The 12,157-nt window shown below is 43.3% G+C and overlaps 1 protein-coding gene across 4 annotated transcripts in view; it reads left to right on the top strand.

Annotated features, from left to right (window-relative positions):
- AK5 (adenylate kinase 5) overlaps positions 1 to 12,157 on the top strand; it is a 224,024-nt gene that overhangs the window by 111,671 nt on the left and 100,196 nt on the right. For all 4 annotated transcript variants that reach the window (XM_014740125.3, XM_005610487.4, XM_070268838.1 and 1 more), the window contains exons 7-8: positions 4,858 to 4,948; positions 12,057 to 12,133. In XM_014740125.3, the coding sequence (XP_014595611.2) occupies positions 4,858 to 4,948; positions 12,057 to 12,133 (168 nt within the window). The remainder of the gene's footprint in view (positions 1 to 4,857; positions 4,949 to 12,056; positions 12,134 to 12,157) is intronic.

Below are 12,157 nucleotides of genomic sequence, written 5' to 3'. Positions count from 1 at the left end.
CTGGTGTAGTGGCACACAATTACAGCTGCCCTCTGAAGCTAGTTTCTGACCCAGGAGATGTAAATAAACTTTCTTCCCAGAACCTTCAGCACCCTTTATCTGTGCCACCCCTGCAGCAGCATCTCTTCTGCTGTCTTTTGTATTTTAAAGTTAACAGCCCAGGTTCTTGCAGCTCAAAATCTTTTTATTTAAAAAGAAAGAAAAGAAAAATCATCGCTACTTGAGTTTCAAAACACTGTTTAGAAACCCAAAAGCTGAGAATGCCTTGGTATAGATTAGAGTTTCTCAGCTTTGGCACTACTGACATTTTAGACTGGATAATTCTTTGTTGTGAGGGGGCTGTCCTGTGCACTGCGAGATATTTAGAAGCATCCCTGGCCAGTAGCATCCCCCTTGCTGGTTGTGACAACCACCAAAAGTGTCTCCTGACGCTGCCCAATATTGAGGTGGGGGAGGGAGGGGAAGACAAAATTACTCCTGGTTGAGAACAATCGATGTGTATGGTTTATGCTAAAACAAGTAAATATACACAACCTCTCCAACAATGCCTGTTGCCATTTTGTAAAACTCTTTGCCGAGTACGTGGCAGTTGTTCTGATAGTACTCGATCAGAGTGCCCTCCAAGGTCTACATACCACGTTGTTTCCTGAAAACTGGAGAGAAGAGTTCCGAGCTTGGCTTGGAGTTGTAGAAGTGGGATGTTACAGAAAATAAGGAAGTCTGGGTTAAATTCTGTGGTCCTGATGCAGGAGTAAATGGGCTTCAGCAGCATCTGCATAATCCCAGAGTTGAGTTGGCTGTGTGGGTGTCGCCTTCCTTCCTCATGGTTCCATGTTCACCATCCAAACACGTAGGGGTGGTCAGTCGAAGAGTCTCTCTAGGACATAGTAGTTACTCAGCAAATATTGGCTGAATGCTTTCATGAGTGATGTGTACCGTTCGCACTTTGCCTTTTGGATTGGACAATCGGATACTTTAGTCTGTGCTAGAACTAAACATATCCTTGTTCAAATCAGTTGGAAATAGAATATCTCCTAGAAAGCCTCAAAGTCTCTTGTATTCCTAATTCCACAATCCCCAAGTTTAAAAGAAAAAAAGTGTGTGTGTGTCCAAAGTACAGAAGCAATCAAAGATCTATAGGATACACCCCGTCGGCCCTAAGGACCCAAAGAGAGAAGAAAAAGAAAGACTGCAATTTATGCCAGGCTCTGTGTTGGTGTGTTAAATGTACCATCTCTTTAGTCCTCACAGCAATCCCACTGTATAGATGGTAAGAAGAGGGAGCAGCACGTTGCTCAAAGTCAGACAGCCGCTACGGGGGGGAGCAGAAATTCAGATCAACTGTAGCTGAGTTTTAAGCTGTCTGAGCCCACTTGAGAAGCTTCCCTTGACTCGCTTACCCCATGTGCCCCGGGCTTCTGTTGCTTGTTGAATGGCGAGCCCTGTCCACCACTGCCTTGTACCTCCACATTGCTGACGGCCCCAGCCAGCCTCTTCAGGGTGGACGGCTGGGCTTCAGCATCCCCACCATGATGGAAGTCTCTGCAGAGATGGCAGCCGGGCCTAACCAGACCAGACCTGCAGAGGCTTTGGCTCCTCTCAGCACTTCTAGACTCCGATGCTGTCCTGTTCCCTGGGGCACAGGGTCTGGCGTCCCAGTGGCTGCCCCAGGGGCTAAGACACACAGTCCAGAAGTGTGGGGACTCAACTCCTCATAGGGAAAACTTGGATGAATGAAAGACAGGAAACTGAAAGGAGCCGCACAGAAACGCCTCTCCCTTCCTCCGCGTCCGACTGTTCTGAGATGTGGTGGGTCCAGTTAGCCTTTCTGGAGACTGAGCTACCAGCTGTGTCTTCCTGTGAAGGTGGACTCAGCTCAGGAATGTAGCCCCTGACCTTTGTTCTCCTTCTTTCTTTGCCTCATTTCCCTTCTTCCCTCACACTTTCTGCTCTGGGGTTGCACACATACACACATACACACACCACCCCCAATAAAGTGTCAACCTGTAAGCTTTGCCTTAGGCTCTGTTTTCTAGGAATCCCAGGCTTATGCTCTTTCATTTATAAAATGACAATGCTGCCACCCATCTCTCAAAAGTCCAAGAAAAAAATAGAAACAAAACTCCTCTTAGCGGATGTTACTCCTTCCTGATGATAGCTAACAGATCGTTTGAAAGAAAAGCACCAGCCATATCTGGGTGTGGGAAGCAGCACATTACAATGGCACTAATGATGCCTCTGTTGTCTCCTGCATCTACTCTAACCACCACCTACATTTCTCTCCTTGCTTTTGGACTAAAGGCTGTGTTTTTAACAGCTATTTGAGCAGAAGGGCTCGTTCTTCGCCTTACTGTGCCGGTCATATGTAGCCTGCTAGGATGGGAAGTGTCAGTCTTCCTAAGTTCGAGTCCTAGTTCCTCTGCTTATAAGCTGTATGTCTGCGTAGATATTTCCTCACCTGTCAAATAGAAAGAAGAAGTCGGCCTCACCTTCCCACAGGCTGAGGTGACACAGCGAAAGCACTTTGAAGCACCACATAGACATGCTTTCTCTGTGTGCGGAGGGCTGAGGAAATAACTTCCTAATTAAGGCTCCTAAATTTCCCTCACTAAAAATAATGAACCATTCAGTAGGAGAATATAAAGGAATAAATTGCGTAAATCTTCCTAAATATCTTCGAGATAATAATTAAGATTAAGAGATTAAGGGATGAGATCGCCACTCCTAGCAAAGATGGAATAAAAGAGACCAGACTTTCCCTCACTCATGAAACAAATAAAAAATAAATAGAAAAAATATATTTTAAGAAAACAGTTTTCAAGACACTGGACATCAAGCAATGAAGTGATTCCCTGAGAGAAAGGAGACAGACACGGGGAGCCTTCGATTGCCCCGCTCACTGCTGGAGAGTTTCTAGGCTCCGGAGCAGGGAGAAAAAGGTCTTGTGGAGACTGGTGGACTCCATGGGTTGAGTGGATGGGGCTGAGGGTCCAAGTGGCCCAGGCGGCTGGAGCTCAGAGGACAGAGTATCAGAGATGCGAGAGATGCACTGTGAGAGAACTCTGGAGATCCACAGCGGGTTCCCCTCCGGTGTTCAGCAGAGTGCTAATCAGTGCAGGCAGGTGAGGGAACTACCTGATGCTGGGAAAAGCCACCCGAAGGGATTAGCAGGAACAGTAGCTGGTGCTCACACCAGGCTTGGAATGGCCAAGACTGGAAAACCTCTTGATTCAGCAAGCACTGGGTAGAGTACTTCAAAGAGTCTTGCCTCAACAGTGGGGAATAATTAGGCCTAAACTAAACACTGCTCTGGTCCAGCCCAACAAATCTTAAAAACAAGACCTGAAAGGATCGAGTTGTTTCCAAGTAACTAAACTGCATTCCAGAACAAAGCTCAAAAATATTTATAGGAATACAAAAATACCTAGCATCCAATATGGTCAAAATGACAATGCCTGGCATCCAATAAAAAACTATCAGGCATGCAAAGAAACAGGAAAATATGCCCCTTAATAATGGGGGAGAAAATCAATCAAAACTGACTCACAACTGACACCAGATGTTAGAATTAGCAGAGAAGGACATTAAAAATTATTATAATTATATTTCAGATGTTCAAAACCTTAAATAGAGACATAGATTTTTTTAAAAGACTCAAATCAAACATCTAGAGATGAAAACTACAATATCTGAGATGAAACATACCCAGGATGGGACTAAGAGTATAGCCATACTCAGCAATGAAAAGGCATGAACAATGGATACAACACTGATGAATCTCAAAATAGTTGTGCTGAGTTAAAGAATCAGACAATGGGTATACAACCACGTACTGGGGAACTTTAGGGGGAAAAAAAGAGGAAGATTGGCAACAGATGTTAGCTCAGGGCCAATCTTCCTCACCAAAAAAAGTCATATAATTTTTTAAAAAAAGAATCCAAACAAAAAGATTGCATACTGTACAAATCCTTTTATATGAAATTCTAGAAGATGCAAAATAGTCTTTAGTTACAGAAAGCAGATCAATGACGACCTGGTAGGGGGTTAAGAGGAAGGGATTCCCAAAGGGCACAAGGGAACTTTGGGGGGTGATGGATGTGTTCATCATTTTGGTTTTTATGAAGGTTTCACAAGGGTATGCAGTCAGAACGTATCGGTTTGTACACTTAAAATATGTGCAGATTATTGTATATTGATTATAACTTAGTAAAGCTGCGTTTAAAAAAACTAAAAAGACAAACACATACTTAAAAAAACCACTGCGCAACTTGGGAAATAGAGGATTTATAAATATAACCACACTTTTTAATGTTTAAAATTTTGTAAATTTTAGAGAATGGTAAAATGAATATTTAAATCTGTAATTTTTATTACATCTAAATCTATAATGTCTATAGACTACATCTGTGATAGGATCTATAGTATTAGTATAGCATCTAAAGTTTGGTTTGAGGATTCTCTCTTTTTTTAAACAATAAATTAGAAAATCTTTCCCTCGTTGTTAGAATTATGTAATTCCAAGGAGTTTTTTTTAATTAAACAAAATATTAGGAGTCAGAAAAGCACAAGGTAAATTTCGATTATCATTTTTTCTAAAGTTTACTTTAGAAATTAAGAAAATTCTACACATTTTTTTTTTAACCGTTAAGTGACTGTATATTTCCTAAGAGCCTTCCCTGTTTGATGTGAGGTCTGGGCTGAAACCCTGTAAATGTCTGATTAAAGACTTGAGCACTTTAATTCCCCTTGTCAGGCTTCATTAGAGATGCACTTGTGTGAAGCATGCTCATTATGCTTTGGGAAGAACTAATTTATGTACTCTCCTGTTCCCAACTTGTCTGTCCTGATTTCCCCCAGTTTGATGCCGACCGAGACGAGGATGAGGTGTTCTCTGACATCAGTGCGGCCGTTGACAGCAAGTTATTCCCAAACAAAGAGGCTGCAACAGGTAAGTCACTGCGTCCTTTGGGCAACAGCATGCCCTGATCCTCTGGGACTTTGTAGTATTGTTGGAGCTCAAAAAAGTGCTGTAAGGTTTTAAGGATGACACTGTCTTCAGAGCTTTATACTTTCTGGGTTAAAAATAAAGGCACAAAACAAAATCGAAAAGAAGGACTATACACCTGGCCCTCATAGCTACTGCTTTTCTTCCAGTCATCACACATGTAAATTCACAGGTAGTCACAACGTGGCAGAGGACCTATGTTACTCTAACAGAAAAAAATCTCATCTCGCCCATACTTTGTGCAACAGTTCAAAGGTACAGTTCCTCCAGGACTGCTGAACTCATACACAGCTCTCCTGTACTGCCTGGAAAAAGCCTCCCCTTTTATCTGGTGGCCACTCCCATCCCCACCCACAGCCCTGTAGAGGCTCTGCCCTCTCTCTTCCTACATGCTCTCGCCTCGAAGTTGGACGTTGGCCAGAAGTGTGGGGCAATCACAGCCCTGTAGGTAGGCAGTTCTCACAGTTCTGTCCTTGACACTTCTCTCGCTCGCATTCACTTTCTGGCTCTGGGTCAACTCGTTGTCCCTCATGGCTTCAACTATCAATGCTATGTGGACGACTCTCAAGTCTTTGTCCCCGTCCTGACCTTTCTTCTCAGTTATGGCCTTAGAGGATAAAGATCAACAGTTCTAGGCTGCAAAGAAAAAGGATAATCACTTAAACTTTGGAGCCATTTTTGAAGCCCCCTAAGAATAGCTTCAAAGAAAGGCAGGATGAAAAGAAGAGCAAGGTGGTCATCTTTCTGGGCAGGCCCACAGAGCACAGATAACTAACGTAAACTCTCGGGCCTAATTGTCCAGTGATATTGACAAAAAGATGGCCTATGCCAGGATAGATGGAATATTGAGAAGCGCGTAAGATCTTGTAAACAAGACTACAGCTGCTCTGAAAAATGTTATACACCTGTGCTTTTGAAGTGCATATTTTATTTAGAACGTATATTTAGACCTCTGTGGCAAATATCCAGCTGCTAGATACTCTCAGTTTGCTAGTACAGCAGAATGGAGGAGCTGATGTAAGCTGCCCCTTCTTTGGAACCCTGGTGCTTTGTGGCTCTCAAATGACATTTCTCCAAGGTGGCCCTAGTCCTGCAGTAATGCCGCTGTACTGGCTCCTGTGCTAGTCCGTAAGCTGCCTGAGGACAGGTGCTGTGTCCTCATTCTCTCCGAGTCCCCTTGGCAGAGTGCACACTGCCTGGCCTATAGAAGAGGTTTCCAGGGGCCTACTCTTTCCTGTCTACACCTCTGAGCTCATGAGCAGAGGAGTCCAAGTCCTGCTGGCTCCCTTCCACTCCTGACACCCCTGAGAGCTGGGTTCTGCTTCAGCCTTAAGATAAGCCTGTTCTGTCTATAACAGCCCTTGGTGAGTGAAGTCAGCCTGGGAGAGAATGTGGTAAACTAGAAATAAGCGATGCCTCCGCTACGGAAGGCAGCCACTTCTCAGCTCCAGGCTATTGCTGCCATTAAGAAATGAGCCGGTATTGCTGGATCCTTCACTCTTTCAAGAGAAAACAGAAACCTGCATATGTAGGTGAAATTTTCAGGCTTGTAGATCTTGGTGACTCACCCGATTAAACAAGTCATGTCTGTGGCTTCTGCTCTGTGACTTGTCTGCCCCCACGTTTGGTCCCTCTGCTCTTCCGTTCTCTCTTTGCAGAATCTCAGCTGCCCCATAACTCCCACGTCACCTCCATGGGAATGACTTTCAATTCTTCTTTTAAATTTTTTCAGTAAAAATTGATTATATTTAAGATGTGCACCATGATGATTTGATACACATATACGTAGCGAAATGATTACTACAGTCAAGCTAGTTAACATTTCTTCTCTTCTCATAGTTACCATTTTTCTGTGTGTGATGAGAGCACCTAAAATATATTCTCTTGGCAAATTCCCAGTTTTCAATGCGGTATTATTAACTCTAGTCATCACACCGTACATTAGATCTCTAGACTTATTTATCCTGCTTAACTGCAACTTGGTGCCCTTTGGCCAACAACATCTTCCCATTTCCCCCACCTCCGTGCCCATGGTAACCACCGCTCTACTCTCTGCTTCTATGTATTTGACATTTTTAGATTCCACATATAAGTGAGATTATGCAGTTTTTTTCTTTTAAGAGAGCCAGGCAAAAATGTTCCTGCTCTCATGGCCCACACGAATTGTCATTCCTCAGGGACCCCTTGGGAGTCCCCTCCTTGTTCTCTCTCCCCACTGCACTCATTGAAGGCTTTGTAATGACAAAGCCTTTTCATTTTCAAATGGATGGCCTTTTCCTCATCCCTGGCTTCTCCTGTTTGTCCCGCCATGGGGATCCTCACAGAATACAGCTCTGATCACCACGCCTCCCCAATGAAAAACAAAACCAAACCTTCAATGACTTTCCTGCAGGCTGAGCACCAGTGTCCTTCATATGGCAGAAATATCCTTAGCTTTCCTGCAGCGGTCCTGTTCCCACCGCAGCATCACCTCCCATCCGCCACACCAGCTTCCTCCAGTTCCTTGAATGCCTCAAGTACCTTCCTGCCCCTGGCCATTTGCACAAGTTACTTGGAACTGCCTGTCTCCATTTGCATTCCTCCACCCTCACAGCTCCCAGCCCCGTCCTTCACCTGGCCAGACCCCACTCAGTAGCTCACTTTAAATGTGATTTCCTCAGGAAGCTTTCGCAGACCCCATCTCAGACTAGATTAGGCTCTTACATAGTACCCGGCACTTTTCCTCCGGGGTGTTCATTGCCATTGTGATTCCATAATTAGGTATATGATTGTTTATTAAAAATCTATTTCCCTTCTTAGAGTGCAAGACTTCATGAGGACAGATGTGTGCGTGTGTGTGAGTTTGATATCCAGTGTAAATCTCATAGGAGATGGCACAGAAGCCCTTTCTTTGCAAGCTGGCTACCTCAGCTGGACCACTTGTCTAAGTACGTTGACTCAGGGCCACACAGAATTTTCTTTGGCTCCAGAGCGGAGCGTGCATTTGCTTGCCTCCCTACCATAGAATGTCGTTCTCTGACCCTCCGCACCCTTCAAGCCCCGTCTGCAGTGTCTCCTTTTCCCCAGAGGCCGCCAGTAGTAGTTCTTGCAGAGCCATCCAGCCACATCACTCCATCTCTCTGGAGCTCAGTTTCCTCCTCTATAAAGAGGGGCTAATAGTGCTACCTCATAGGACTGTTGTGAAGAGTAAATGGCTTATGTGCATAAAGCGTGTGGCTGTCACATTGAAGAGGCTGCATATAAGTTAGTATCTTTGCTGAGAATATGAGGGGTCACAGGGAGAGGCCACATCTTATTCAACGCAACAGTACCCCATTTTCCTAGGTCTGTTTCTACTCTCTTCTCCATCTCTCTCTTCCCCTCTTCCCCGAGCCCTGTCGTGGACTAACTGGAAAATCCCCCCTCCCCTTCTCACCCAGAACGTTCCAGCAACACCAGATGCCTCAGACAGCTCACCTCCTAGTCCCAAATACTGTCTGAATTTTTTCCAAAGAAATACAGTACTCTTCCTCAAATGAATTCTAAGGCTAACTGTGACTAACACTTTCCACGCCTGTTGGGATTAGAGCTGGATTCTCCGTGCCTAATGCCTAGGGCACTTAGAAAGGATTTAATGTGTGTAGAGGGAATGAAGAGGATCAAGATCTGAAAAAATAAAATGTAAATGTCCTTTTATTCTTTTTTTCAGTCATTCGGCATACATGTGTCGAATGCGTAGAATTTCTAAGTTTTATTCTTAGATTCGGAGATAGAGTACAGCCCTACTTAAAGCGGCTTCTAGTTTAGTGGAAGAGGCAGGATGGGGCGTGGGGGAAACCGCTTTCCTTTGGGGGGCAGAGGAAGTGTTGGAGGAGTTTTGCCTACACACGCCCTGCACTGCCCCAGGAGCCCTGCCTGGCAGTGGTGTCCCTTTATTTGTTACTCAAAGTGGAGGAGGACCCTCCTAAAACTCCTGGTTGAAGATCCACTAGGAGGAGAAACATCTGTAACGCTGTCCCAGAAAGCTATACGGTTATCCTTCTGCTATCTCTTCGGCCAATTTGACTCATCTTTCCACTTCAATTTAAGGAGACAACCTGAAAATAATATTTCCAAAGACCGTTCTACATCTAAAAGTGGTGACTGAGTGCTCCCTGTGGGGCTCTGTTTTGGCTCATACCTTTCTCTGTTATCTATAGAAAGAATATTTTTAAATTTGAAAAGAAATCAAAAAATTTAAAATATGGAGAAATGAAAGCCGTACTATCACTTTTTCAAAATGTCCTAATTTTCCTGTCTTTTTTGAGTAACAAGATCATTGAAGTTGTTTTATGTATGTTAAACTGTCCAATGAAAGAAGGCAAAAATGTGTACATATGGCTATATTTACCTCCCTATTTTGTATGTCAAACCTTAGACTATCATTAAAGGTCCCATTTTCAGCAAACCAAGCAACCAATACTAAAAGAAAATGAAAGCTATTCAATCATTATCTGAGCCGATAATGACATCCTTTGTCTTTACCTTCTATGAAATATTAGTACTGTTGCCAAGAGCAACAACATGTCAAGAAATTCCATCCCTTAATGATACAATAAAATTTCTGTTAAAGGCATTTTATTATGAAAGCCGATCTCTTCTTCCTTATAAGCAAGAGTTATTTGGGGGGGTGGGGGCGGTTTCCACCAAGATCTCTTCATTCTACCATTGCTGAAGATAGTTTTCTAATAATCTTGTTCCGGTCTCAAATATTAATGTGTAATATCTGTTAACTGGGTTGTTTAAGAGCTCTTCACGTTGTGCTTTTTTAAAACAACCAAAAGAACTGTTTCTAATTAAATAAAATAAGTAGGACACAGGAACTAAAACAGCTATATGTTTACTAAGGCTTTGTGTTCAGGTCGCGTGGCTCTCTCCACATGAATCACTCTAAATACAGCTGAGGGGAGGGTGTCAGTTGAATCCAAGTACCTATCACCGTTTCCACTAGTAAGTGGTGGATAAGATCCGTATTGTGGAAGTAATGAAAGCTAAATCAAATTGGTGTTGCCTTTAATAATGCTGTCAATAGCAGCCACCTAGAAAGGAGCACTGATTGTCACAGGCTGGAGGGACACTCCTTGATTCCAGTTCTGATTCCTCCATTTCCGCAGCCTCCCAGAGACATGCCTCAGTATCAACCGTTCACTCTTCCTCATTCTCTCACAATGTGGAAGAGAGGGCATCCTCGTCCAGGTCCCCTCCTGGAGTACTGTAGAGTACTGTAACGAAAGACCCTATTTACAAAGCCATTTGGATTGCTCCTGTTTAGAATTTGAAGTCAGCAGAGTGTGTTAGGAGAAATGAGAGCCACGACTTCTGTCTGTGATCTCACTCACTTTCTACATGACCTTGGCCAAGTTACTGAAGTACTCCGCAGCTCGTTTTCCTCTTTTACAAACGAGGGGGTGGGATTCTGGGAAATACTGGTTCTAAAATGTCTGTGATCTTATAGTGGAAAAATATACATTTCACTTGTGACATCTCTACTGCCTCACGACACAGAAGGGCAAACTGGGCTTCAAGACAGTCAAGTATTTTGGCCTTAAGATACACCTTATAAAATTTTGTATTTGAAAAATACCAAAAGCACGAAGATAGAAAACTTACATATGACCCCACTACTTAAAAAAATCTATGCAGAAAATTAAATTTTCCCTCTCACCCCTGTAGTCTCACTCTGATAGTAGCATGTGGGACAGTCTTCCCAACTCCATTCTAGCAAGCACTTTATTAACAATGGGATTGGCAAGCGCTGCCCTGACGATGTGACTAGCATCACCTAGACTTGTACCATACACACCTATGCAACTATACTTGGCAACTCTACGGTTAGTTGCTTTTCCAAAATGACTTGATGAGTCAAGTATCTCCATTTTGAAAAACTTTATCAACCATTAAAAAAATTTTGAAGATACAAACACAATAATCAAGGATATTATTGCTGAGTACTTAGTCAATTTGATAATGGGCTATTACTTAGTTATTTTGGTAAACAGCAGGGGGAATGATGAGAAGAGATGAGAAAAGACTGTGTGAGAACATCTCTTCAATTTCTTTCTGGAAGAAAGTATGAAAGCAGCCTCTCTGGGAGAGGTCCACTTATGAGAAGCATGTGAGATACTTGAAGTTCTGTTAAAAATTCATCTTCAGTAAAGATTACCCATTGCATATTCCAACCAAAACTATTTGGCAAGGCCATATTTGCAATGAAACATGGAGTGGTTGGTTTCTTCACAGGGTGCATAGCATTTTATGGGCAGCCCTGAATTCTGTCTTTCTGGCTAGTTAGGGGATGCACATTTCCCAGCAGGAAAGAGTCATTCGATGAGGACAATGAACCAGTTGTGCTTCAGGAGCCCCACTATTGAAACTACCGGTTTAAATTTAAGCCTTGGGGATTAATGGGTAAGCAATTTAATGTAACCTGCGGCACCAGGGGGAAAAAACCTGCTATATTAATATATTAAGTTAACCTGATTTTTCTCACCTTCAGGGACTAAGGTGACCCAAAAGCTGGAGGAAAAACTTCTCACATTTTCATGGAGTGAGCAAGCTCAGCCCTTCTGACTTCTGGAAACCCCTGTTGGTCCCACTCTATAGTTTGCTCACTGTGTCCCTTCTACCTCAGTTACTACCGCACACCCTAAACCGCTTCTCGCCCTGGACAATCCTATTTACCCTCACAGTTTGGGCTCAGAGATCAGTTCCTCATGAAGGATCCCACCTCTGTCATCACCTCCACTGCTAGTCAGAATTGGCAGCTCCTTCTTTTTGGTTTCTGAACCTTGCTGTTGATCGATCAACCTCCTCCACAAGATTGTCATCTTCTTAAGGGTGGAGACAGTGTCCAGAGTACTTCCATTTTCCATCTACAGCCCAGTCATAGTTCCTGGCAGCTGGGAAGAGTTTAGAAATGTTTGTGAATTTAAAGTAACCATAAAGATAATATGGAAACTGAGTGGGAGATGGTTTGCTTTAGAAACATGCACAGCGAGCCTCCATCAGGTAATCCTTTCTTTCCTAATCTTAGGTTCGAGTGACCTGGATCCTTCAATGATGTTGGACACGGGAGAGATCATTGATACAGGATCTGATTATGAAGATCAGGTAATTAAAATCTAAAAATATGTC

The sequence above is a fragment of the Equus caballus genome, chromosome 5 (assembly GCF_041296265.1).
Source record: "Equus caballus isolate H_3958 breed thoroughbred chromosome 5, TB-T2T, whole genome shotgun sequence".
NCBI lineage: Eukaryota > Metazoa > Chordata > Mammalia > Perissodactyla > Equidae > Equus > Equus caballus.
Note: the sequence above shows the minus strand (reverse complement) of the source record. Positions and strands in the feature narration are given on the sequence as shown.